The following is a 27580-nucleotide window of genomic DNA, read 5'->3' as shown; positions in this document are numbered from 1 at the left end:
AACACAGAGAGGAGGTGGCTGTGGGGACTGCCCCTTGGCTCCACCACAAGAGGACCTGGTCCCTTCTTGGGTCCCAGGGAACAAAGGGAGTATGTGGCTGTGGGGACTGCCCCTTGGCTCCACCACAAGAGGACCTGGTCCCTTCTTGGGTCCCAGGGAACAAAGGGAGTATGTGGCTGTGGAGACCTCACCACAGGTCTGCTTCCTTCATCTGCTCCTGAAGGACTGGTGTAGATTGGGGACCAAATATTCCAGATGTCATCTACTGAGGTTGCCATCAGACATCATCAAACCTTTACCATGTCAGGTTCCCACTGTAGCACAAAGATACCAACACATACATGTGTCTTTGTCTGATACACTCTCTCCTTAGAACAGGTCACGATCATTGCACATTATTTATATCACGAAAAGTTGAAAATACAACTGGAAAGTTTGCAGTTCCAGGTCCAGTAAGTTCAAGGTGTCATAAGGAGGCTCAGTACGGCCCAGGATACATCAGTCACTGCTGACGGAACTGAATGACATTCTCTATCTGCTTCTGTACCCAGGTGAGGATCTCGGGCTCTGGACTCCGTATCTCCATCTCACTCCCCGAAAACAGGTTCACACTCGAGTCATTCTGGGGAAACAAACACCAATGTTAGAATCAGTCACATGCCTCACAACTACATCACATATTCTTCTGGTACAATCATCCATAAAGTACATACCTTTCTTATTACTCATCAACTTCTAAAATGCCAATCATCCAGATCAAAGGTCAAGATTATCTGTGACTGCAGCACTGTTTCTATGTAGGGTTATCCTTACTTTCTAATAGTAGGTAGTTTTGTAGTGACTACTAGGAAGGTTGGAAGTGAAGGGTAAGATGGCAGTAGGTGGTTTTGTAGTGACTACTAGGAAGGTTGGAAGTGAAGGGTAAGATGGTAGTAGGTAGGTGGTGGTGGAATTGGGTTTAACGTCGTGCTTGAGAATATTTCGCTCATATGACGACGTGCATGCGTGTGTAAGTGTATGTGAGTCTGCTTGTACTAGCCCAGACTGAAGCTGGTTTTATAGTGCTAGCCCACTGAGATACCATGCCGCAGTGAAGCATGAATACCCCACTCAGACACATTATACTGACTCCGAGCCGACCAGTCCTTATTGTACCCATTAATGCCGAACGCCAGGCAGGGACCAACAAGTAGCATATTTTAACGTCTTTTGGTATGACGCGGTCGGGGATCGAACCCGCGACCTACCGCACTCCGGGTTGACGCTGGTAGTAAGTAGGTACTTGGTAGGTGGTTAGGTAGTGGTAGGTAAGAAATGTGTGCATTTTCATGACATGCTCCATAATTTTTAGGTTGCCAACTGAGTGTTAGCAGACAACCTGCAATACAACATCTAGACTTCATATCATATTTATGGGGTCACATATAGCAGGCATTTAATAAGGTTGAAATTTTTGTATAGCACTTGATGAGCAATATGTAATTTGTAGTATATTCACCTGTTTAACTTTGAAGACAAGTTTGTCACCAACGATGGCTGGTACACCAAGGATGTGATCTACGATGATTTTCATTTCTACGTCCCATCCTCCCCAGAACCGACGCTTCTCCAGCACCAGCAGATGTCTGAAACCGCATTGGTAATATCAGGGATAAACACACAGCATGGATAATATACGCACATCAGTAAAATCTGGGACGTTGACAATACATAAGCAATACAAGACTACTTGGATAGAGACAAGCACATTGGTAATACTGGGGATAGACATATTCCAACAGCAAGGATTACACAAGCACATCAGGGGTGGAAATAACCCATTGCCCGACGTCCGAGTCCAGTGTTTTTTTCTGTCTGGCAAGCAAATTTGTATATCACACTGTACCGGTGTCCAGTTGACTTTCCAATGTAAATTATGTTGTTTATTTCAAAACTCAACAAGAAAACGCCCGGTACAGTGGAAAAATTATCAGGGCAAGTGATTTTACATGTTCAACTGTACCGGAGTACACTAGCAATTTTAAAGTTATTTCCACCCCTGCGCATCATTAATATCAATGACATTGACTAGCACATGGGCAACATCCTGACTACTTGGATAGAGACAAACACATTGGTAATAGCAGAGAGCAAACGCAGACATAAGCACATCAGTAATAGCAGACTGCTTGTATAGACATGAGCACATCAGTAATAGGAGACTGCTTGGATAGACATGAGCACATCAGTAATAGGAGACTGCTTGGATAGACAGAAACACATCTGTTATGTCAGATTGCTGGGATAGACATCTGCTGTCAGCAATATCAACCTGCTGGGAATGCGTTGCAAATAGGTAATATCAGACACTGACTATTGGTACTTTGACAAACACACATGATGTTGTTTCTATACAGAATGCATACAAGCTAACATGGAGCCCTTGTATTGACGACCGCCTCCGTGGTGTAGTGGTTAGAGCATCCGCCCGGACTGCGGAAGGTCGCGGGTTCGATCCCCGACCGCGTCATACCAAAAGACATTAAAATATGGTACTTGTTGGTCCCTGCCTGGCGCTCGGCATTATGGGTACAACAAGGACTGGTTGGCTATAATGTGTCTGAATGGGGTATTCATGCTTCACTGTGGCATGGTATCTCAGTGGGCTAGCACTATAAAACCAGCTTACACATACACACGCATGCACGTCGTCATATGAGCGAAATATTCTCAAGCACGACGTTAAACCCAATTCCACCACCACCACCACCACCTTGTATTGACGAGTGTGTTCCCATCAGATCCCGAGTCATCTCACCTGTCTGTGATCATCAGTACGTCTGCTCGCTCCTCCTTGCTGAGAGGAATATGAGTCCAGTACGTGTCCGACTTGGCATACCCTCCCTTACAGATTGTATGCAGCAGGCGGTTACCTACAGACTTGTAGGGAGAAAATGGCTTCAGACCCTGTAAAACAATAATTATGACTTAAAAATTGTCACTCACTCGATCATGTCAAACTGTTCCAAATCAGAAACATGCATGAAGACGTAAGTTGTTTATTGTTTAAGTCGCACTCAGCAATATTCCAGTTACACTCTGTTAAGAGGGAAGAGTGCAAAGAGAGGAACAGCCAGGTGTGCGAGAAAGGATGGAGACAGCACAACACAGGTAAAAGAATCAATAACTTTGTCAGCACTTCTCATACACCTGGCTGTTACTCTCTTTGCACTCCTCCCTCGAAACCAATAGTGAACTGTGTCAATAATGTAATTTTTTGAGTAAAATTGATATTTTATACTTATCCTGACTCATGCTCTTTTGCTTGTCTCCTTCCTCTTGCGAACATAGTGGAACACTTGTATCTCCCTAATTGAAGTTCCCTTCAATGTAAAATCACTAATTAGTACACCACGAGTTACCTCCCTTCCACAAGCGCGGGAACGAGGGCGCCACCTCTACCCATGTGCCTCACTCTCTCCTCATATACTGAGCCCAACATTTGAATTTACAGGGAAATCCAAAGTGTTATTTGGGGAGGATGGGAGGGCTGACCTCATGAGTCAGGATAAGTATAAAATATCAATTTTACTCAAAAATTACATATTTTTTCCTTATCCTGACTGACTACTAGGAAGGTTGGAAGTGAAGGGTAAGATGGCAGTAGGTAGTTTTGTAGTGACTACTAGGAAGGTTGGAAGTGAAGGGTAAGATGGCAGTAGGTAGTTTTGTAGTGACTACTAGGAAGGTTAGGAAGTGAAGGGTAAGATGGCAGTAGGTAGTTTTAGTTGTAGTGACTACTAGGAAGGTTGGAAGTGAAGGGTAGATGAGATGGCAGTAGGTAGTTTTGTAGTGACTACTAGGAAGGTTGGAAGTGAAGGGTAAGATGGCAGTAGGTAGTTTTAGCAGTGACTACTAGGAAGGTTGGAAGTGAAGGAGTAAGATGGCTAGTAGGAAGGTTGGAATAGTTTTGTAGTGACTACTAGGAAGGTTGGAAGTGAAGGAAGTAAGATGGCAGTAGGTAGTTTTGTAGTGACTACTAGGAAGGTTGAAAGTGAAGGGTAAAGATGGCAGTAGTAGTTTTGTTAGTGACTGACTACTAGGAAGGTTGGAAAGTGAAAGGAGTAAGATGGCAGTAGGTAGTTTTGTAGTGACTGACTACTAGGAAGGTTGGAAGTGAAGGGTAAGATAGCGAGTAGGTAGTTTTGTAGTGACTACTAGGAAGGTACTAGGAAGGGTGAGTTGGTGACTACTAGGAAGGGTAAGATGGCAGTAGGTGGTTTTGTAGTGACTACTAGGAAGGTTGGAAGTGAAGGAGTAAGATGGCAGTAGGTAGTTTTTAGTGACTGCTAGGAAGGTTGGAAGTGAAGAGGTAAGATGGTAGTAGGTAGTTTTGTAGTGACTGCTAGGAAGGTTGGAAGTGAAGGGTAAGATGGCAGTAGGTAGTTTTGTAGTGACTGCTAGGAAGGTTGGAAGTGAAGAAGGTAAGATGGTAGTAGGTAGTTTTGTAGTGACTGCTAGGAAGGTTGGAAGTGAAGAATTAAGATGGCAGTAGGTAGTTTTGTAGTGACTACTAGGAAGGGAAGTGAAAGGGTAAGATGGCAGTAGGTAGTTTTGTAGTGACTACTAGGAAGGTTGAAAGTGAAGGGTAAGATGGCAGTAGGTAGTTTTGTAGTGACTACTAGGAAGGTTGGAAGTGAAAGGGTAAAGATGGCAGTAGGTAGTTTTGTAGTGACTACTAGGAAGGTTGGAAGTGAAGGGTAAGATGGTAGTAGGTAGTTTTGTAGTGACTACTAGGAAGGGTAAGATGGCAGTAGGTGGTTTTGTAGTGACTACTAGGAAGGTTGGAAGTGAAGGTAAGATGGCAGTAGGTAGTTTTGTAGTGTGACTACTAGGAAGGTTCTGGAAGTGAAAGGGTAAGATGGATGGTAGTAGGTAGTTTTGTAGTGACTACTAGGAAGGTTGGAAGTGAAGGGTAAGATGGCAGTAGGTAGTTTTGTAGTGACTGCTAGGAAGGTTGGAAGTGAAGGGTAAGATGGTAGTAGGTAGTTTTGTAGTGACTGCTAGGAAGGTTGGAAGTGAAGGGTAAGATGGCAGTAGGTAGTTTTGTAGTGACTACTAGGAAGGAAGTGAAGGGTAAGATGGCAGTAGGTAGTTTTGTAGTGACTGCTAGGAAGGTTGGAAGTGAAGAGGGTAAGATGGTAGTAGGTAGTTTGTAGTGACTACTACTAGGAAGGTTGGAAGTGAAGGGTAAGATGGCAGTAGGTAGTTTTGTAGTGACTACTAGGAAGGTTGGAAGTGAAGGGTAAAGATGGCAGTAGGTAGTTTTGTAGTGACTACTAGGAAGGTTGGAAGTGAAGGGTAAGATGGCAGTAGGTAGTTTTGTAGTGACTTCTAGGAAGGTTGGAAGTGAAGGGTAAGATGGCAGTAGGTAGTTTTGTAGTGACTACTAGGAAGGTTGGAAGTGAAGGGTAAGATGGTAGTAGGTAGTTTTGTAGTGACTACTAGGAAGGTTGGAAGTGAAGGGTAAGATGGCAGTAGGTAGTTTTGTAGTGACTACTAGGAAGGTTGGAAGTGAAGGGAGGGTAAGATGGTAGTAGGTAGTTTTGTAGTGACTACTAGGAAGGGTAAGATGGCAGCAGGTAGTTTTGTAGTGACTACTAGGAAGGTTGGAAGTGAAGGGTAAGATGGCAGTAGGTAGTTTTGTAGTGACTACTAGGAAGGTTGGAAGTGAAGGGTAAGATGGCAGTAGGTAGTTTTGTAGTGACTACTAGGAAGGTTGGAAGTGAAGGGTAAGATGGCAGTAGGTAGTTTTGTAGTGACTACTAGGAAGGTTGGAAGTGAAGGGTAAGATGGCAGTAGGTAGTTTTGTAGTGACTACTAGGAAGGTTGGAAGTGAAGGGTAAGATGGCAGTAGGTAGTTTTGTAGTGACTACTAGGAAGGTTGGAAGTGAAGGGTAAGATGGCAGTAGGTAGGTACTTGGTAGGTGGTTAGGTAGTGGTAGGTAAGAAATGTGTGCATTTTCATGACATGCTCCATAATTGTTAGGTTGCCAACTGTCCTGAGTGTTAGCAGACAACCAGATAACATCTAGACTTCATATCATATTTATGGGGTCACATATAGCAGGCATTTAAAGAGCTTGTATGTAATATGTAATTTCTAGTATTCACCTGTTTAACTTTGAAGACAAGTTTGTCACCAACAATGGCTGGTACACCAAGGATGTGATCTACGATGATTTTCATTTCCACGTCCCATCCTCCCCAGAACCGACGCTTCTCCAGCACCAGCAGATGTCTGAAACCGCATTGGTAATATCAGGGATAGACACACAGCATGGATAATATACGCACATCAGTAAAATCTGGGACATTGACAATACATGAGCAATACAAGACTACTTGGATAGAGACAAGCACATTGGTAATACTGGGGATAGACATATTCCAACAGCAAGGATTACACAAGCACATCATTAATATCAATGACATTGACTAGCACATGGGCAACATCCTGACTACTTGGATAGAGACAAACACATTGGTAATAGCAGAGAGCAAGAACAGACATGAGCACATCAGTAATAGGAGACTGCTTGGATAGACATGAGCACATCAGTAATAGGAGACTGCTTGGATAGACAGAAGCACATCTGTTATGTCAGATTGCTGGAATAGACATGAGCACATCAGTAATAGGAGACTGCTTGGATAGACATGAGCACATCAGTAATAGGAGACTGCTTGGATAGACATGAGCACATCAGTAATAGCAGACTGCTTGGATAGACAGAAGCACATCAGTAATAGCAGACTGCTTGGATAGACATGAGCACATCAGTAATAGGAGACTGCTTGGATAGACATGAGCACATCAGTAATAGGAGACTGCTTGGATAGACATGAGCACATCAGTAATAGCAGAGAGCAAGAACAGACATGAGCACATCAGTAATAGGAGACTGCTTGGATAGACATGAGCAAATCAGTAATAGGAGACTGCTTGGATAGACATGAGCACATCAGTAATAGCAGAGAGCAAGAACAGACATAAGCACATCAGTAATAGCAGACTGCTTGGATAGACATGAGCACATCAGTAATAGGAGACTGCTTGGATAGACAGAAGCACATCTGTTATGTCAGATTGCTGGAATAGACATGAGCACATCAGTAATAGGAGACTGCTTGGATAGACATGAGCACATCAGTAATAGGAGACTGCTTGGAAAGACATGAGCACATCAGTAATAGGAGACTGCTTGGATAGACAGAAGCACATCAGTAATAGCAGACTGCTTGGATAGACATGAGCACATCAGTAATAGGAGACTGCTTGGATAGACATGAGCACATCAGTAATAGGAGACTGCTTGGATAGACATGAGCACATCAGTAATAGCAGAGAGCAAGAACAGACATGAGCACATCAGTAATAGGAGACTGCTTGGATAGACATGAGCACATCAGTAATAGCAGACTGCTTGGATAGACATGAGCACATCAGTAATAGCAGACTGCTTGGATAGACATGAGCACATAAGTAATAGGAGACTGCTTGGATAGACAGAAGCACATCTGTTATGTCAGATTGCTGGGATAGACATCTGATGTCAGCAATATCAACCTGCTGGGAATGCATTGCAAATAGGTAATATCAGACACTGACTATTGGTACTTTGACAAACACACATGATGTTGTTTCTATACAGAATGCATACAAGCTAACATGGAGCCCTTGTATTGACAAGTGTGTTCCCATCAGATCCCTTGTATTGACAAGTGTGTTCCCATCAGATCCCTTGTATTGACAAGTGTGTTCCCATCAGAGCCCTTGTATTGACAAGTGTGTTCCCATCAGACCCCTTGTATTGACAAGTGTGTTCCCATCAGATCCCGAGTCATCTCACCTGTCTGTGATCATCAGTACGTCTGCTCGCTCCTCCTTGCTGAGAGGAATATGAGTCCAGTACGTGTCCGACTTGGCATACCCTCCCTTACAGATTGTATGCAGCAGGCGGTTACCTACAGACTTGTAGGGAGAAAATGGCTTCAGACCCTGTAAAACAATAATTATGACTTAAAAATTGTCACTCACACGATCATGTCAAACTGTTCCAAATCGGAAACATACATGAAGACGTAAGTTGTTTATTGTTTAAGTCGCACTCAGCAATATTCCAGTTACACTCTGTTAAGAGGGAAGAGTGCAAAGAGAGGAACAGCCAGGTGTGCGAGAAAGGTTGGAGACAGCACAACACAGGTAAAAGAATCAATAACTTTGTCAGCACTTCTCATACACCTGGCTGTTACTCTCTTTGCACTCCTCCCTCGAAACCAATAGAGAACTGTGTCAATAATGATAGCTTGTTAAACAAAGGACATAAATTCTGCAAGACTCACAGAGTTGGTCTGATGTTTTGAGTATGATCAGCGTTTCATTGAGTACCAACGTTTATTAGTTTTCGAGTTAGATTGCAATTTATCAGTCCGCTTTTGAGCCAAACTGACTGCATATGGTAACTGTAATTAATTGAAGTTAACGAAGTCAGCGACCTCCTGATCCTGTAAGATGTTTGAACCATGCTGTAGTCTGATATGAATACCGACTGACCACTCACCATGGCTGGGTTGACATGGCGAGGTAGCCTCATTCTGGCGACAACACCATCCTCCATCTCGGCTGACCTGCAGACAGACAGTGATTAAAGTCTGTGTCTTTCCTGTGTTAGATGCCTCGGCATGTGTTCAGTTTGCTCAATTGTTAATACTGGCACAGTGAAAGCTCACTACCTTACAGAAACCCACATTCTACGGTCATACAAAGGGTGTTTTAGCAGGAAACAGTCATTACTCATCCTAAACGTTTCACAATATTAGAGACAGTTTCCTAAAAGACTCACCTTCTCAGGCCATCAAAGGCCATGCTGACCATGTCGATGATGCCGCCCGTGGGTTTGGTCAGCAATCCCAGGATACCTTTACCAACACCTTTGAAGAAACCCTCCACTCCTTCCTCATGAGTTCCTGGACACAACAGAAAGTGTAGAAGCTCTTAGTGTCATTTGGATACACTAGTTGACTTAACATTAACTGATAATACATAGCAATATTCCATTGATGGTTATATCAGCAATATTCAATCCATATGATAATGCCATGTAAATAACTGAGTTTGGACCAGTCAATCCAGTGAGTGATAACCTGAGTAGCAATCCCTAGTGACACACACACTAGTCCACCAGCTTATCTGACCACCCGTATCACTTCCTACAATCAGTAAGGATGAATTCTGACCGGAAATCCCCACTGGTCGCCTGTTACAACTAATGATGGTTGCTGTAAACACACTGTACAGGTGGGGGAATGTGTCCGTGAGTGAATGTAAGTCAAAATACTACGCTGAGCCTGTCCACAAAAAAGACTCACATTAAGATCTATGAAAACCATTCAAAGATGCAAGATATGTTGATGAATCAGGTTACCTTTGACTGGGTCGAGAACCAGCCCTGAGAATCCCAGACAGACCCCAAGCACCATGCTGCGACCTGCAACAACGATGGTGGCGGGCAGACTCCGTGGTTGCTGCTGCAGCCGTGTACGTCGCTTCTGCAACAACAAACATAAACACTGTCAACACCAACACAGATTGGATGTTCTGGTTTATAGCATGAATCCTTACAACTCTTGTGATCGCTGTAGATTGTGAGTGGTGTGTTGTTTGTGTCAGTGACTTCATCTGGCACCACAGTAGCTGTCTTGCTGTGACTAGGTGATGAAGAGGATGGAGAACACACAACAGCTGTCAATAATCACTGGTTGTATCTTTATGATTTAAACCTAAATCCAAATATCAGATTCAAACCCATGCAGACATCAGCCACTTTTCTGTGGTCACTTCCTTGTTTTGTGTGTTGTTTAATGCTGCACAGCTGTCTGTAAATAGTCTAGTCTGGACCAGACAATTCAGTGACTGACATCATGAACATCTGTACAGTTGGGATATAATGACATGCAGCAAGTCTGACCACCCAATCACTTGTGTTGCCTCTTACAACATGCATGGGTTGCTGAAGACCAATTTTAACCTGGATCTTCACAGGCATGTAGTCACTTCTATCAACATGACTTAACACGTTACCAGCTTTCCTCTTAACCCTAAAAAAATAAGGGTAAAGGGGATCCATTTCAATTTATTTCTAGGGACCCTTCACAAAAAATCAGTGTCTTGTAAAGTAAATGAAATGGTGTACCCTTCTGGAAGATTATATAATTACTTTGATCACAGGACCATAGTATATTTCTTGTCCATACTTTGTAAATGATGTTATTGTGCGTCCATCTCGATGCACTTAAAGATATTGTTTGGGTGTACTGGAAGCACATTTCTGTGTCATGTAAAACCCTGCATTACCATTCTGCCTTCAAAGGAATGGAAGGAATGACATGAAAGACAGCTAGTTGTCACAGTGAGTCCAGTAAATTAAACATGGTGAAATATAGATCCACAGAAGAAAAATTTAAAAATGTACTAGTATTTTACAAATTTTATTACATGTAAATCATTATGGTCAATCCAGCCAAAGCTACTCACCCTTTTGTAGTCACTGTCAAATGAAAGTGCAGCGAGGGCGTTGCCTAAAGATCCTGTTACCAAGGCAACAGAACCAGCAGCACCACCTGTGGAGAAATGAGGTTGTGTTAAGCTAAACTTGTCACTGCTGTCTATGGTATATCATACATATCAACACTGCATGGTAATGGATGTTACATAACATCATAGCACTATATAATCAATTTGTATAGCATACCAGGCCAGTTGATAACTGCTCACTTAGGCAAAAACAAACTGTTTCATTACCCCAGTGACTGGATCAGTGTACACTCCATGTTCACTATCAGATACCAGGTTAATAGTCATACATGGGGTATCTCATCCTACTAGGTACCCATTCACTGCTTTGGGAACAAATGCATATTTTGAACAAAGTCATTTGCCTATGAAGACATGTATGTACCCATGCTTCATTGAAGGGCAGGACCAACCTCTAAAACTCTCAGGAGTCAAACTACAAAACACAGTCGCCCAGCCAACTACTCTCTACAAGTTGCTTAACTGCACCTACAGTGTTACCTTTCCACTGTACTACACAGGACAACTTGTCACAACAAACTGATAACACGATAAAAGAATAGGTTGTTGACGGGAGACTATAGACCTACCGACAGTCTTGCCCATGAGACTGTGTACACCACGACTGAGACTCTCCGCAAACTCATCTGACCCTTGTATGGAGCCCTGAAAACAGACCAGAAACATCCTGGAAATATAATACTATTATATTTTTGTGAGTACATAATAATGAGACAAAAGTAGAATCAACTTCTATAACTGTGTTTGCTGCAAAAATCTGATTGGAGACATCCGACTGCATTAGGCTATTGGGAATACCACTTTCAGCATATTCGCATTCTATTTCTAGTAATTGATGTCAACACCACAACTTATCCCACCTGACCTCTGTTAAATAACTATATCTATAAATATAGAGAAAACGTTTACATTATGATATACAAAGTGAAATATTTCACATTCATATCTGTATTTACACCTGACATGTGTCTGTCCAGTCAGCTAAAGTGATATCAGTCATAGACCCCTATAACATTTAGATGAAAACACGCAGTAAGAGTGAGTGAGTGAGTGAATTTTGCAGCTGTTTGTGGAGATCCAGCAGTAAGAAGCTGATTGAATAAGGACAAAAATGAACTGAATCAATCCCATGAACATCAGATCCTGGCAACTACGGGACATAACTCTGCTCAGTCAGTGACATAATCCAAATCTACATTGAAGTGACAAAACCTTCAAGGGCTTTAGACACAAAGAAAACTAACTTTAGAAAAGTGCAAGATTATTAAAGTAGATGCTGATGCTGATGCTGATGAAGAAAGAACATACCAGGAATGGCTCATAGAAGAAGTCTCCCAGTCCTTGGGTGAAGTCCCGCACTAAACCATATGGGTTGCCCAGCACATCAAGTCCGAGCACCAGGACATATGCTTGCTGCAAGGCCTGCTGGGTATAGTGGGAGCGGATCTGTGTTAGCAGCTGATTGGTGGACAGCAGGGCACCTCGGCGTTGGAAGAAAGCCATTCTGAAAATTTGTAATGTTGGTATGGTAACAAGCAATTTGGATGAAATGTCTCATTTTAAAATTTCTTCACTTGCTCACCTAACGAATTTATCAGCAGACTACTGTATTTAGCCAACCATCTGACAGTATCAGCACTTGCTCAGTATCCAAAACAATATCTTATTTATAAGAATTTACTGGTGTTAGAAGCAGGATACAAACTACCTTCGTCTGGTTGGCAGAATATGCCAAAATATATTTAGCCATATCTCTTTAAGACACTTTTGAATCTGCCGTGGCTGAATAGATATAAAGATCTATGTACCTGAGCTCAACACCTTTGATCTCGGTGAAAGTGGCGCCAACTGAGTTGAGGAAGAAGTCCACAATGTCAGAGGCGAAAGTTGAAACCTTTTGGTTCACCAAGTGTGGAGTTCCATTCAGTGAAAAGCTCACCCGCATCTACCATGTGGAGAACACACAATGAATGTTACGTACAGTCAAATGTCTTTATATATGTCAAAGTGGTTGCTGCAGGAAAATGAATCATGTTTCAGTGAACTGATTAATCCCAAATGAAAGAATGAAGTCTGATGACATAGGTATATCAGTTCTCAAATGTAGAGCCACACAACTGTATATATATACAGTGAGACCTCGGATATCCGGACACATTCGTTTTTAAGTAAATCGTCCGGATAATTGAATATCCGGATATCTGGATTTTTGGTTTTCATACACCTCAAGGAAAATCAAAAATGTTTATGATCATCAAGCGTTTATTGTACATGTATAGACATTCCTGTACAATTATTCAGTTTTGAAAAAGTCTTTCATTGAGGACTGCTAACACTGGGTGCCGCCATTTGTGATCAATTGAAAGACCAACTGACTTGAATATCGACACGCTGCACTAGTATTGCTTTGACTGAATAAACAACTTAACAGTTAGAACTCAATGGTTAACTTAGTGTCAGCTAGGCCTTCTAATCACCACCAATACCTTGATGATCATTAATCCAGATTAGCCGACCACGTCTCGTGTCAAAACACCTGGGACTCTCGCACTTCCCTTCACACTGTTAGCGGTAGATCAAAGCTTCGTGCGGATAGGTGAGTCAATTTTGTGTTGATTTAGCCGGTTTGTTTGTAAAATGTACCGTCCGGAAACGGAAACCGAATATCCGTTATAGACAGTCACTTTTATAACGTAAGAGATTGGTGTTTTCTAAAAATTGACCGGAAGGCGAGGTTTCCGGATATCTTGGGTCCGGGTATCCGAGGTCTCACTGTATATGTACCAGTGATATATAATGACTGGTACAAACACTGCATGCGATGCTCGCATATCTTAAGTTCATGCATAATGTGCCCGAAGGGTCAAAATAATCATAAGAAAGAAACATAATTTTGAGAGGAATATATATAGCTATATTGAGGTAAAAAGTGATATGAGTTGTGATACTTATTTCTGTGTGTATAAATTAAGACTGTAACGTTTATCAAACCATCAACATATTATAGTTGTTTGCATTGAGATTGAACTGTATCAAAAGGAATATAAAAATGTCATTAGTACTGTCGATGATATGCATAACAATTGATAGTTTCTTATTGTGATTAGTTATAAATATAAACAATCTTCAGGAAAGTGCACCGCACAAACCAGTGGATGACATCACATTATTTCAGCATGATAAGGTCAATAAGCCTCACTACCAGATGCATTAAGTCAGCTTTTACAATAAGGTGTAGAAGTGTAGAGAAGATCTCACCTTTAGGGGAGACAGATGCAGGAACTCAAAGTACACTCTCTGTGGCCGGGTTGCAATCTAGGAAGAAACACTTACATTAAACAACTTTTTAAACAAGTGACTCTCTGTTGGGAAACACACGATACAACTAGCCCATACATGCTATATATATGTCAGAAATCTTCCAGCTATAAATAACCTGGGTCAGATAAACCAGTGATTACTGATAGCAGCAACAGAGACAGCTAACAAATTCAGTCACTGACTGAAACCCTCGAATGATGGAAGTGGAATGAAACAACTGTCATATATTAAATCAGATTACTGTGAGTAGTGAGTGATATGAGAGCAAGCGATACTGATGTCATGAACACGGCCATGATGGTGAACATGAATCGGTAGTGAAAGTTTGCTTTAAACGCTGCATGCTGGAACTTTCCCCCTACATGACATCAGTCTGAAAATAATCGACTTGGACAAGACAATCCAGTGATCGACACAATGAGGATCAACCAATTGGGATGTGTCAATCAAGTCAACGAGTCTGGCCCACCGATCCCGTTAGTAACCCTTATGACAAGCATGGGTTGCTGAAGACCAATTCTAACTCAGATCTTCATGGGTTCTATTGTGAAGGAATGGAGATATGTTGGATCCTCAAGTCCAGTTATGCAATCTTAACAATATCCTTCCATCCCAGATTCAGACACAAGGTCCTCACCATGACAACAGCGACCTCCTGAAGTGATCTCTGGGCAACCAGCAAGTCTGAGTGCAACTGGTGGCTCTGTGAAAAACAATACCGGTATACACTTCAAACTTACATGGTCTACCTTCCTGTAGATCGCAATAGTACAGAACACAGAATTTTCCCCTCACAGAACAGTTGTAATTTAATGGAGGGTGGCATGTGGCATGTGTGAATACAAAAAACACATTCTGTATCTCTAGTAGAGCGGTAGTCATATATTTTTGTCCAAAAGAAAACAAAATTATAATGAAAGAGTGTTCACTGAAATCTGCCATCCATCTTATTCTGAAGAGGCACTGGAGGAAATGTGCTTAGAACATAACCTCTGATCTTGAATATACAGCCTATTTGCCCTTTAAGAGGTAGACAAGTTGTGGTGAGTGTACACTGACCTCTGGTGGTGTGGTCTGAAGGCTGGAGAACACATCAAGAAGAGACAGCATGAAGCCCTTGTCCACACAGATGTTGAACTCCTGAATCAGCACCTTGAAGTACCTGCACATAACCCCAATCAGTCATACAACAAGTAACATCTTCGTTTAAACTAAGAGTTGATCTTAAAGAAATCAACAGAAACAAAATCAAGAAGAATTTAACCCTGATCCTACACATAGCAAGGATGGTTTTTCTTGTAGCTATTAATAAAATCACCCTCTTTAGTCAAAAATTTGAAACATTGGTCTGATTGCCTTAAAGGTAATTTGAACAGCTTAAAGTTAAATCAATTGAGCCCGTCAGCCTGTTCTTGATCAGATTACAACTGGTCTCACTGACATTCAGTGCACAGCGTGCTCTCATACAGCCGCATTAAGAATTACTGATTTTCTTCTGAATCGAGCAGCATCTGTGGCCAAACTGAACTTAAGTAGAAAATTTGTTTTTGCATTATTCTGATTCAGTTTACCACCAGGGTGGTTGATAAAAGCCAGATATTTCTCTGTGTACAGACATCCTGCTTCACATAACTGAAAGGAATCTATCCAGTACAACAGAGCAGCAAGGTTCTGTAGCTCAGCTGAATGTTTGTGTGAATTTGTGACCAGACATAGCAGGGATGTTTCATACATGCAAAATTCCCTGAATAATAATGAAGATGACATTTTCAATAGGTTGCTATGTTAAAAGGAGACAAGATTTCTTCAAACATTGCTTGGAACATATATTTAAACAAAATTCCAGTTTCATAATCAGGTTTGAGAGGAAATATAAAAATGTAGAAAAATGTTTAAGAAGAAAACTGCTGTAGCAGTGTCAGAAATACACACAACCTCAAACTTTCATTACATTTTTTCATACTCCAATGTTTTACAAGATAAAACTTTAAATAATGATACAAAACTGATAGCAAAAGTGACAAAAGAAAGCGTAACATTGCTAGATGGCAACTTCTTAGAAATCTGGAGTCACCCCCACACAGTTACAGTTTCATAGGCCAAATATCTTAAGAGAATTTGCCAAAACTGTTTAAGTTTGAGTTGCTGTTTACCTGAAAGTATCAATGTTGCGTTCAGGGACCGTTCTCCTCATCAGACTGAGCTCTATGAAAGGTTTGGTCCCTGTCTTGCGGAGGATGTACTGGGGGTATTGGAGCAGGACTCAGCACTGTGGGGAAGTAGGCGTCTGTCAGTTGGTTGTCCAACTGGAACAAGAACCCATTCAGTCAGACTGCAGCATCAACACACCTGGGGAGTGTTGTCACTCAATCACACGTGGGGAAACAATCATGGCACTATAGTGAAACCCTCCTGCACATGATGATAGTGATGGACAGAAGGAAGAGGAGATGTCAGGCACCAGGGAGAGTAATGGTAAAATCTTCAGCACCATTGCTGTTGATGATGGTACCTACCTGCAGTCTCTGTACTCTTGCATAAACACTCATGTGATGTTCGGAGTGGCGATACTGGAACCACACCCCAGGGATGAGTCCGTCTCAGGGCGCCCATGAACGGCTTAGACATCTGCATCTTCACCAGATCAGCCTAGAATCAACACAAATGTCTGTATCTCCATGGTGTATTCACAAAACACTGTCATGATAGGATTCCAGTCTTTTCACAAAGACACATCTGTGACACTGCCAATCTACTACTGACTCATCACCTTCTTGTCTCTCATTATGACTCATTCTGCGTACAGTTTCACCCCATTTCATATCTCAGATAAGAAAATATTTATGAATATTTACTTTTTTCCTCTGGTCTCTCCCTGGCTTTGAAGGCAGGCATGATCTTGTTTTTTTCCATTCCACATGTCCTTCACCCGTCATCATTATTTAGTCCTCCCTGTCATCTACCCACCTCTATCTGGTCTACCCAGTCCTCAACTCAACCCTATCTAGTCCTCGTCTGTTCTACCCAGTCCTCAACTCCACCCTATCTAGTCGTCCCTATCATCCACCCACCTCTATCTGGTCATGCAGGTTGGCATGGTCCTGTTCGTTCTTCCACTGATCTTCCAGCCATGTTGCTAGCTCCACGTTGAGGATCTTCCACCGGTTGTTGACCTCAACTTCCCACATTGAAGGACTGCTGGCCACAGACAGCAATGCCACCTCGTGGTACATCTGGTTGATGACGGACACGCTCAGTCCCTCCAATGAGATGAAGGTGCAGATGCTGGACTGTTCTCCCCTCATTAAGCTGTAAACAGACATCACAAATACAAACATCTGTTCTCAGGCTGTCAGACAGGAGACTTCAGACTCAACTACAATACAAAATGTGAAGAATTGCAAACAGTTTATATACCATACTGTGAATTGAGATCATTCTACCAGCACCTTGACTTAGGCTTCTAGTTAAACTACATCAAAACAAGCCATGCCTTCACTCAAGGCAAGTTCAAGCATTTTAAAACAAGCCAATACTATCGACAGTTCACTTAAGTTTAATTAAACAAATGACACTTTATCCAGCTTAGTGTACATGGAACATATATGAGAATATGAATGATTTGACTGAGTGTTAGCCACTGTCATGCAGGCTTGCTACAGCAACAAAGAAAGCCAGACTTAAGAAGCTGTACATTCAAGCACTGATACTTCTCAGTATTTACATAAATATCATAATGCATGCAAAAGCTGAAATAGATATTGATATAATAAAATGGCAAATGGCATAAATATAAACTATTAGGGTAAAATGTGTCTGAACGTCAGGGAATGGTAATCCAAGGGATGAGGATCATGGGACACAAATCACAACTCAATTTGGCACAGTAAATAGCACATTACGGTTGCAAAATCCTGCTGGTTTACATGCTAAGAAATATGGAATTCATAGAAATATAGATATAAAAATTTAAACAAAATATCCACCTGACAACCATGTAATAGAAAGAGGATTGAATACAAACTGACATTAAATAAAGATGACATAAGAATGACCTTTCTTGCACACATGATTTGAAAAAGATAAGAATTAGAAGATAACATTTTCAATTTAAAAGCAATAAACTAAAGAAAATTTAACCAAACCTGCAGAGGTTTTCAATTCTTTGAAGAGAGTCGTCCTTGGGGTACATATTATGCATTTTCCGGCTGAAAAATGTCCTGTGACAGTTGTATCAATGTTTTTTGAATAAAAAGATTGAACAATAAATAAACTCTTTTATTTATTATACGGCCCCTACCTCACGGAGTTACCTCCCTTAGCGCATGCGCACTTCAACTGGGTAGGCTCCTAGACCCGTATCATCATTCCTTCTGCTGAATATATCAGTGAACAGAATTGCGGGGAGGCTGGAGGTCTCATTTCCCGATCTACTCTCTTCAAAGAATTGAAAACCTCTTCAGGTTTGGTTAATTCTTTTCAGAGAGATCGCCCTGGGGTACATATTATGCATAAACACAGACTCCCAAAGACCGGAGGCCAGGGAGGAGGGAATTCTGTCCAAGCACACACAAATATAGCGATCGTATCATGGAAAAATTTGAACAGACGCCATAACACTCACCTGTCACTTGTCCCAGTTTCGCCTCACGAGAGGCATTATGGAGGGGAACTGACAGGGAGGAATTGTGCTCAAAGACTCACCTCTCTAGCATAATGAGACATTGCACGAGTGCTTAATGTCAATGAATCCCCACCCACTGAGTGGCTTTTTACATAAGAGCACCGTAGGGGAAAGCAAAATACCACTCACTAACGATATAGTAACTCCGTAGAGAATCGAAGGGGTACAGGTTCTCTGAGTGAGCACACAGTAGCAGACATGTCAATAATGGAATTATTGTACAGTAGCGTCAAACAAACCAATAAACCAAGACTCACTCGTCAGGGTGGCAGGACACTGTCCACTGGAGAGAACAGTATGCGCCAAAGCTCGCATCGATTCACGGAATGCGTGACGAGCTGATAATGGCGATAAACGCGCTTGGCCGGCTCCAAATAGCGGGCGGAGCAGATCTCTTCAATGGGGAGTGCCGATGCAAAGCTTTTGAGGCGGCTACCGCCCTGACCGAAAGTGAGCCTTCAACCCCTCAGGGGAGGCTTGCCCTTAGCCTGATAAGGTTGCGCACAAATACAGACTAGCCAGCGAGACAAAGTCTGCTTGCTCGCTGGCAGACCAGCCTTCCGCCACCAGTAACAACAGAACAGCTGGGTACCCGTGACGGATCCCTGCGCTCGCTTGATATAGACTTTGAGCGTCTTACGGACATCCAACGGGTGAGTGCTTCGTAGAGTGGTCCCCGATGTGGAAGGCTGGGTAAGAGTAGGAAGTTCGATAGGAGCTGTCACATGGAAAGCGTGGATCGACCTTCAGTCGGTAAGTATCTGGAGGCTTAATACTGACACGATCCGTGAAACAGAGTCAGCCCGGTCGGACGACATAGCATGTAAATCGCCGACCCTCTTACGACCAGATGTTACCGCCACCAGAAAACAGCTTTCCAGGTCAACAACTGAATGGAAATAGCCGATAGGTGTGAGAAAGTAGGACCAGACAGCCAATCGAGCACGATCGACAAATCCTAAGGTGGACTGGTTCGCCTGAGAGCAGGTCGAATCCGTTCTGGCGCCAGCCGGCGCGTATGCGAGAGGGTGCTGCCCCAGAAGAGCACCATCGACAGGGGTGTGAAAAGTGGAAATAGCGGTGGAGTAGCCAGCGAATGGTCGGCCGCCAGGCCTTCTTCCAAACGAGCTTGCAAAAACTCCAATACTGACTAAATCCGCAGAAAAGGGATCTGCAATCCCCTATCTGAACACCAGCGCATAGCGGGACCACCTATCCTCGTACTGAACGCTTGTCGAATCCGCCTGGCCAGAATTGTGTCTGCAACTGCTGCAGGAATTCGCTGCGTGCCTCGAGGTTAGACCTGACAGAGGCCAAGCCACCCACTGAATCCGGTGGATTTGGGTGGGGCCTCGCTCTGAGTGAGAATGTCCGGTCGCAAAGGTAATAGAACAGGAGGCTGAGCCAGAAACCTGAGAATTACCGGAAACCAGCTCTGTGACGGCCAAAGCGGTGCCAGTAGCACAAGTAGCCGAGCTGGCTGCGTGGACAGCTGTGAAAGGACACGGGAATGAGTGGTAACGGCGAACGCCCAGAAACTTTGCCCGTCCCAATCCAGCAGGAAGGCGTCAGCAGCCAACGCCCCTGGTCGGTATCCGAGAGAGCAGAACACGGAAAAGTTGATCGCGCCCCGCCGGGCGCAAACAGATCCACCTCGAACGACCCGCATAACTGGGAGATTACTGTGAATATCTGCCTGTCGAGCATCCACGTGCGGCGGGCCAGGATCCGGCGAGAGCCGCATCTGCTCGCGACGCTCTCCAGCCCCGGAGATAAACAGGGAGTACCTGACAATCGCATTGGTCGCACCAGAGGAGAAAGTCCCACGCTCCCGGAGGAGCTGCCGGACACCGATGCCTCCCTGCTTCAGGATGTACGACATGGCCGCCTGGTTGTCTAACTGAAGACGGACTACCTGGCCACGACATGCTCTCTGAAGCGCCGAATACCAACCGCACAGCTCTCAGTTCCAACACGTTGATGTGAAGGTGGGCTTCGCTCCGGACCAGAGTCCGGAAGCCGACAGACTGCCCAGAACACCCCCCAGCCCGTGAGGGACGCATCGGTCTGAACTGTGAGAGCTGGCGTCCGATTTCAAGGGGAACCCCTGGTGAGATTCCCGACATTTGTCCACCACTGAAGGTAAGGTGTCAACCACTTTCGGGGACTGTGAGACTGCGCTCCAGATCCTCCGTGTGAGTCCACAGCCGAGCCAAAGCTTGCTGTATGGGACGATCCTCAACCGCCGCCACACTACAGAGATCGCCGCCGCCATATGGCCCAATAGACGGAGCCAAGTCCGTGCTGGTGCCTGGGGCTGGGAGAGGAATGAAGATACCATCTCCCGAACTCTGGTGACCTGGTCGGGCGACAAGGAAACGAGATCCTTGTTCGCTTTGGAATCGCTCCCAAGAAAACCAAGTCCTGGGTGGGTACCAGGTCGGATTTCTTGAGGTTGATGATCCACCCAAAGTCGAAGTTAGAATGTCTATCACTGTGTGAGTAGCATCTTGACTTCGCTGGCTGTGTTAGTGCCCGAGCAACCAGTCGCCTAGGTAAGGCTAACAACGCCTTCCTTGCGAAATGAGCTAGGGTAGCTGGGACTAACATGAGCTTGGTGAACACCCTTGGGGCAGTCGATATGCGAAGGGGAGCACCCTGAATTGGTAAGACATCCCGTGCGTAAGAGAACCGAAGGTACTGCTTGAACGATGGATGTATGGGTACATGCAATACGCATCCTTTAGGTCGATTGACGTGAGCCAATTGCCGGGCTGAACAGATGAGATCACCGAAAGAGTGTCTCCATCTTGAAGGATGGTACTTCGAGCATGCGCGATTCAACCCCTTGAGGTTGAGAATCGGGACGGAACCCGCCGTCTTTCTTCGACGAGGAAGTACGGAATAAAATCCCGCCTGTACCTCTCCCGGTGGAATGCGCCGACATGGACTTGTCCAGCAGAGCCTGAACCGTCGTCGCAATATGTCCGCCCTGGCTTGACATGACGCACCGGAGTGCGACGTATGCCGGTGAAGTCGGGCGGACCACGCCCCACAGTGGGAGATGGCCTATGCTGACCGTGGCCAGCACCTGCCGCGTTGTTGGTAGCCTTCTCCCATTCCGGCAGGAATAGAGAGAGCGACCTCCCACTGGGATATGGGGTAGGAGCGCTGTGTAGACCCGGGTAGCGGAGCTGACTGGGCGTGACACACGGCTTGAGCGGCAGCCTGATGGGTTAACGGAGGTCGGGCAGACCTCCGCGCCCAAAAGGCTGGGAGCTAGTCGAGGACTGCTCCTTGCCCCTACCTTCTTTGGCGGACTGTTCCTCCGCCTACCCTACCAAGCGGCGCCGGGCCAGCCGGCAGACTCGGGTGTAGGCTGCACCCGGCGGAGGAAGGTGGCACGGAGCCGCTGGGGCGACACCCGGTGCTCCAACAAGGCCTTAGAGTCCTTGAAGGAGGTAGCTGCAGCGGCAGCCTCCCGTATGACCTGCTGGGCCCCTGGAAAGAGGGTCGCCCCAGACGGAAAGGGAGGGCCAGCAAGGTCTGCTGTGTTGCTGCCGAGTACCTAGACGTCGACAGCCACAGCCTGCGCGCGATCCCCATGACTGCGCACATCACCGTCGGCGCAGCAGACCGCAAAGAGTCGCGAGGTGAGCCTGCACTTCCGGCTGACGGAGCAGCACGACATGCGTCGACACCTCGCCAGCATGCCCTCCGCCTCCAGGGCCGACCTCTGAACCGAGGGGAGAGTAGGCCTCATGGACCACCACCCGCACCTGCTGCATGCATCGCTTTGGTAGACCTCCTCGTGGGTCCGCACGCGTGCGCAGAGGCTCCCGCGAGGGCAAAAGGTGGAGTCAGGCGCCCTTGCCGAGCAGCCGGAGCTGCTCCGGAGGAAGCCGAGCCTCCCCCCAGGGCGACGGAAGTGAACACACATTCGTCTACAATTGGCACAACGAACAGGGAATCCTCCCCAAGCTGGTAGCGCCGCACGAGATCCGGTAAGTCAAACCGTACTCGGGCACCAGACAAGAGGGGATCGACCACGTCCGAGACCAACGAAGGCAGAATGCGGAGCTGCGTCTGCGAGGGTTGCCTAGGGCAAACGCCGCCTGGCAAGCGGAACTCAGTCGAAGTCCACGCGAACCAGCAGGCACCGCGGCCTGGGGTAGGCCCTCGGCAATTCTCTGCCGGACCTCCCGCAAGGCCGAAGCAAAACGGAAGCCTCCGTCCTGCTCCTCAACCTCCCCAAGCTCCATTGCCTCGGCGCCCGAGCCCGAGTCAGAGGCTGGGTCTCCTCCGTAAGAGGACCCGAACCCCGACCCGGTGGACTGCCTAGCGCTAGGAACCACAGGAAGGGAAGAACAGACAGACGGCTCCACGCCAGCGCCAGCCGGCGTCGTGGACCCCGGTCCCGAGACGCTGGAGGCAGGCCAGGCAGAACTGGTGCCTCCGCTCAAGGGGCGGTGTACGCAAGGACCGGAATACCAGGAATACTCACGGTCCCCTGCGCCAACTCCGAGGGGGACTGGGAGCACCTCTCCTCTCGAGCAGCCGAAGCGTCCGGATCCGGCCAGAGGCAACGGATCTACAGACGCCTCAAGGCTGAGGGATCGAGCCGAGCCCGGCGATCCCACCCGGACTCTCCGCCTCGTCCGGTGGGCGAGGAACTCCTGCCGGAGACCTCCAACCGACTCCCGAGCGAAGGACTTCACGGAGTCCATATGCTGCTGAAACATAGAGTCCATTACTGACATGTCAAAACCACTCGGCGGTGGTAGTAGGGGAAGGCCTCGGATTTTTTTCCCTTTTTGACGTGACGTTTTGTTTTAGACGGGGGACCTGCGTCAGGTCCCCTCCTCCTCCACGCATCTCCGCGATAAAACAGCGATCGGGCCACGCCTCTTCTGGGCCGGGGAAAAGGCCAGACAAATAGGGCAGGGACTCAGCGCCGTGGCCTGTCTTCTCAAGACAGGCAACGATAGCTCATGCCTGTCGGCCCGTGGAATTTCTCTCTGTCCACAGACCGAACAGGATGAAAAGGCCTGAAAGCAAACACGCAAGCATGTAGCTAACAGCGGCCAGCAGCATATAAACACGTCGAAAACATTGAAAATACGTGAAGGTTACCACGGAAAGTAATAGTTGGTTTTAATGCGCAATATTACGACCACATGGCACGCTAAACTTCCCGCCATGGCAGAGCAACACGTATGCGTAAACCACGGAAAGTTCGGCGTATTTTGTATTAATACAAAGTCACAATTATGAAACAACCAACTGTAAAGCTTTACTGTTCCTTGTTTTAGGCAAATAAAGACCATACATACAGGTGGTGTCTCAGACATAGCTTTCTTAGTAGCTTTCAGCGCTGTCCGGCTCATGAAGTGCGGTCTATTTCTATAAACACGTCTGTTCACGGCAGTGACAGCAGAAGGAATGATGATACGGGTCTAGGAGCCTACCCAGTTGGTGCGCATGCTCTAAGGGAGGTAACTCCGTGAGGTAGGGGCCGTATAATAAATAAAAGAGTTTATTGATTGTTCAATCTTTTTAGTCAAAAAACATTGATTTAACTGTCACAGGACATTTTTCAGCCGGAAAATGCATAATATGTACCCCAAGGACGATCTCTCTGAAAAAGAATGACCATTTCCATGGAAATTGCAATAACATAGGCTTAAAGTTTAGTTCAGAATGTAAATGGTGCTGTTAGTCACTCATTGTAAGGTTTCGTTTGTTGTCTTACGTCACATTCAGCAACATTCTAACTAGATGACAGTGGTCTGTACAAACTGAGTATAGAGCAGACAGTCTAGTGATTGATATCAATAGCATCCATCTACACATTTGGTATCTGATGACATGTATCTTCCAAGTTACTAAGTCACCACATCTTGGACCACTCGATCCCATTTGATGCTTCTTACAACAAGCATGGGTTGCTGAAGGTTCTTACAGCACATACAGTCCGGTCACAGTGAAGAAGGATCACACAAACATAGTCTGGTCACAGTCAAGAAGGATCACACACACATAGTCTGGTCACAGTCAAGAAGGATCACACATACATACAGTCTGGTCATAGTTCAGAAGGATCACACACACATACAGTCTGGTCACAGTCAAGAAGGATCACACAAACATAGTCTGGTCACAGTCAAGAAGGATCACCCACACATACAGTCTGGTCACAGTCAAGAAGGATCACACACACATACAGTCCGGTCACAGTCAATAAGCATCACACACGCATACAGTCCGATCACAGTCAAGAAGGATCACACACACATACAGCCTGGTCACAGTCAAGAAGGATCACACACACATACAGTCTGGTCACAGTCAAGAAGGATCACACACACATACAGTCTGGTCACAGTCAAGAAGGATCACACACACATACAGTCCGGTCACAGTCAAGAAGGATCACACACACATACAGTCTGGTTACAGTCAAGAAGGATCACACACACATACAGTCTGGTCACAGTCAAGAAGGATCACACACACATACAGTCTGGTCACAGTCAAGAAGGATCACACACACATACAGCCTGGTCACAGTCAAGAAGGATCACACACACATACAGTCTGGTCACAGTCAAGAAGGATCACACACACATACAGTCCGGTCACAGTCAATAAGGATCACACACACATACAGTCCGGTCACAGTCAAGAAGGATCACACACACATACAGTCTGGTCACAGTCAAGAAGGATCACCCACACATACAGTCTGGTCACAGTCAAGAAGGATCACACACACATACAGCCTGGTCATAGTTCAGAAGGATCACACACACATACAGTCCGGTCACAGTCAAGAAGGATCACACACACATACAGTCTGGTCACAGTCAAGAAGGATCACACGCACATACAGCCTGGTCATAGTTCAGAAGGATCACACACACATACAGTCCGGTCACAGTCAAGAAGGATCACACACACATACAGTCTGGTCACAGTCAAGAAGGATCACACGCACATACAGTCCAGTCACAGTCAAGAAGGATCACACACACATACAGCCTGGTCACAGTCAAGAAGGATCACACACACATACAGCCTGGTCACAGTCAAGTAGGATCACACACACATACAGCCTGGTCATAGTTCAGAAGGACCTGTCCAGTCAGGACCCAGGTGACATCCCTCATGGGTGCCTATCCTCACACTATCCTTACTCAAATGTCATTTTGACAGTTTGTACAAAGAAGATTTATAGTTCCATCCCATTCACCTGGGCATGATTGAAAAAGTGATAAAAGCCAGGACAGAAGTGTTTGGTGATTCTATTCCAGCTACTTGTGTCCAACAGCACTACAAAGTGTTTGTACAGTTCTACAAAGAGTTCATCTGCCTCTGTCCCCAGTCCACAGCACGGTCTCAATACCACAACCAGGATAATTAAACACAGCTAGAGTGCCTAGATCGCTCTGTGGACATCAACCAAGTCTCTCTTCTCACACCTGACTAGAAACTGAGTTAGCAATCTCTGGAGAAAGAGGATAAACAAGACGTGAGGTGAAAGGTGAACACAGACTGCTCTGCTCCCACAATGCATTAGAAGCCGACAAGCACCCACTGACCAACTACACTAGAACCAGGCCTTGTGTCAGATGTGCCAACCATGGCCTCTTTAACATATATTCATTTACAGAACCATTCAAATTTAAATCTCAAACATCATGAATGCGATGATATAAGTTCTTAAAAAGATATTTTTCAATAATCCATTTAAATTTTTGCTTAGACAGTTGAGAATTTAGATAATTTTTTTTAATAATATATGATTTGACGGCATGCAGTGGTTATTGCAGGTTGGCAAAGCTGGACTGTGAGTGAGGTAGAGAACTGCAGCGGCAGCAATGGCAGTGAGTGGCGAGCGGTTTACCTGGATGACACCTTTGTTAGATGGTAGGTCTACGCTCTGTACATGAGCCTAGGTTAGAAAAGCAGGCAACCCTTAAACATCACAGGCCTGTACAGCACTAGAGTGTACCACTTCTTATTGTTCATACATCTCAATGCCACTCAAATTTACTATTACATTAACATGCCACAGAGAGTATACTCTGGCATAGTCGAATAGTATTAAAAAATAATGGCATTTAAAATTATTACAAACCGAGAAAAATCTGAATACGTGAATATTTACTTTGCCACTTATGGGTTTAGGAAAAATGAAGAAAATGTGATGACAATTTGAACACATAACTCATTTTCACTGACGTACAAAACAACAGTGTACCATCATGCTACACAAACGCCACACAGCACCAGACGATCATCAGACACAGCACCACTGCTTTCGCTTTCTTTCCTTGTTTTTTGTTATTACCTGAATATATCTTATTTAATAGAAGATTGGGTGAAGTATGATTTGACATATCTGTTTTCCATATGTTCCTGTAATGTTTTACAACAAGTCCGAATGTTAGAAAGGAACCTCTTTGATTGGAATTCTAGAAGTTCAGGAGATGAAGAATGAGGACAATTTTTATGGATATACAACTTCTTTATTCTGTATAGGCGACATTTCGACATAGATTCTAATGTCGTTAGAAAGGAAGAGAACGTATTTTCCGACACAGAAGCAAGTCAGAGAGAATGTCCACATTGCTAGATGATGTTCAGTATAATCCAGGGTAAAGCTACGACTACTGTGGTCTGACACACACTTGTAGTATCAAGCTCACAATGTCGTTACAGAAACACATCACAGACACACAGACACACCCACCCCATCCACACCCACCATGTCAGGATATTTCAGAGTTGTTACAACCAATTCTCATAAGTATATGTTCAAATTTTTGGTGTTCAAGAATTCTGTTTATGTTGCTCTTACACAAACCGACTAAATCATCTTTAGCATATATATACTATTTTCCACCCAAAGAGAAATAGTAATGCAATGAATTTTG

At 44.8% G+C, this 27580-nt stretch overlaps 1 protein-coding gene across 1 annotated transcript; it reads right to left on the bottom strand.

Moving 5' to 3' along the window:
* On the bottom strand, positions 1-26597 carry LOC124287586 (vacuolar protein sorting-associated protein 13A-like). The gene is made up of 18 exons (XM_046724073.1): positions 26548-26597; positions 17029-17266; positions 16474-16606; positions 16111-16263; positions 15017-15119; positions 14595-14660; positions 13895-13951; positions 12445-12581; positions 11945-12140; positions 11206-11281; positions 10577-10662; positions 9468-9591; positions 8886-9009; positions 8604-8670; positions 7893-8041; positions 6154-6280; positions 135-622; positions 1-55 (listed from the first exon to the last, which is right to left on the bottom strand). Exons 4-17 carry the CDS (start codon positions 16149-16151, stop codon positions 503-505), a joined length of 1473 nt encoding a protein of 490 aa, XP_046580029.1. The 5' UTR covers positions 16152-16263; positions 16474-16606; positions 17029-17266; positions 26548-26597; the 3' UTR covers positions 1-55; positions 135-502.
* Between the last annotated feature and the right edge of the window lie 983 nt (positions 26598-27580).

The sequence above is a fragment of the Haliotis rubra genome, unplaced genomic scaffold, assembly GCF_003918875.1.
Source record: "Haliotis rubra isolate DU_JTF1 unplaced genomic scaffold, ASM391887v1 Scf401, whole genome shotgun sequence".
Taxonomy (NCBI): Eukaryota; Metazoa; Mollusca; class Gastropoda; order Lepetellida; family Haliotidae; genus Haliotis; species Haliotis rubra.
This window is presented reverse-complemented; position numbering and strand designations above follow the sequence as displayed.

Coding starts and splice junctions, on each gene's coding strand:
- LOC124287586 (XM_046724073.1), bottom strand. CDS start 16,151: ATGAGGAGAACGGTCCCTGAACGCAACATTGATACTTTCAG. Junction 12,582..13,894: donor TGCATCTGTCTCCCCTAAAG/GTGAGATCTTCT, acceptor TCCACATGGTAG/ATGCGGGTGAGCTTTTCACT. Junction 9,010..9,467: donor GGTTCTCGACCCAGTCAAAG/GTAACCTGATTC, acceptor TGTTGTGTCCAG/GAACTCATGAGGAAGGAGTG.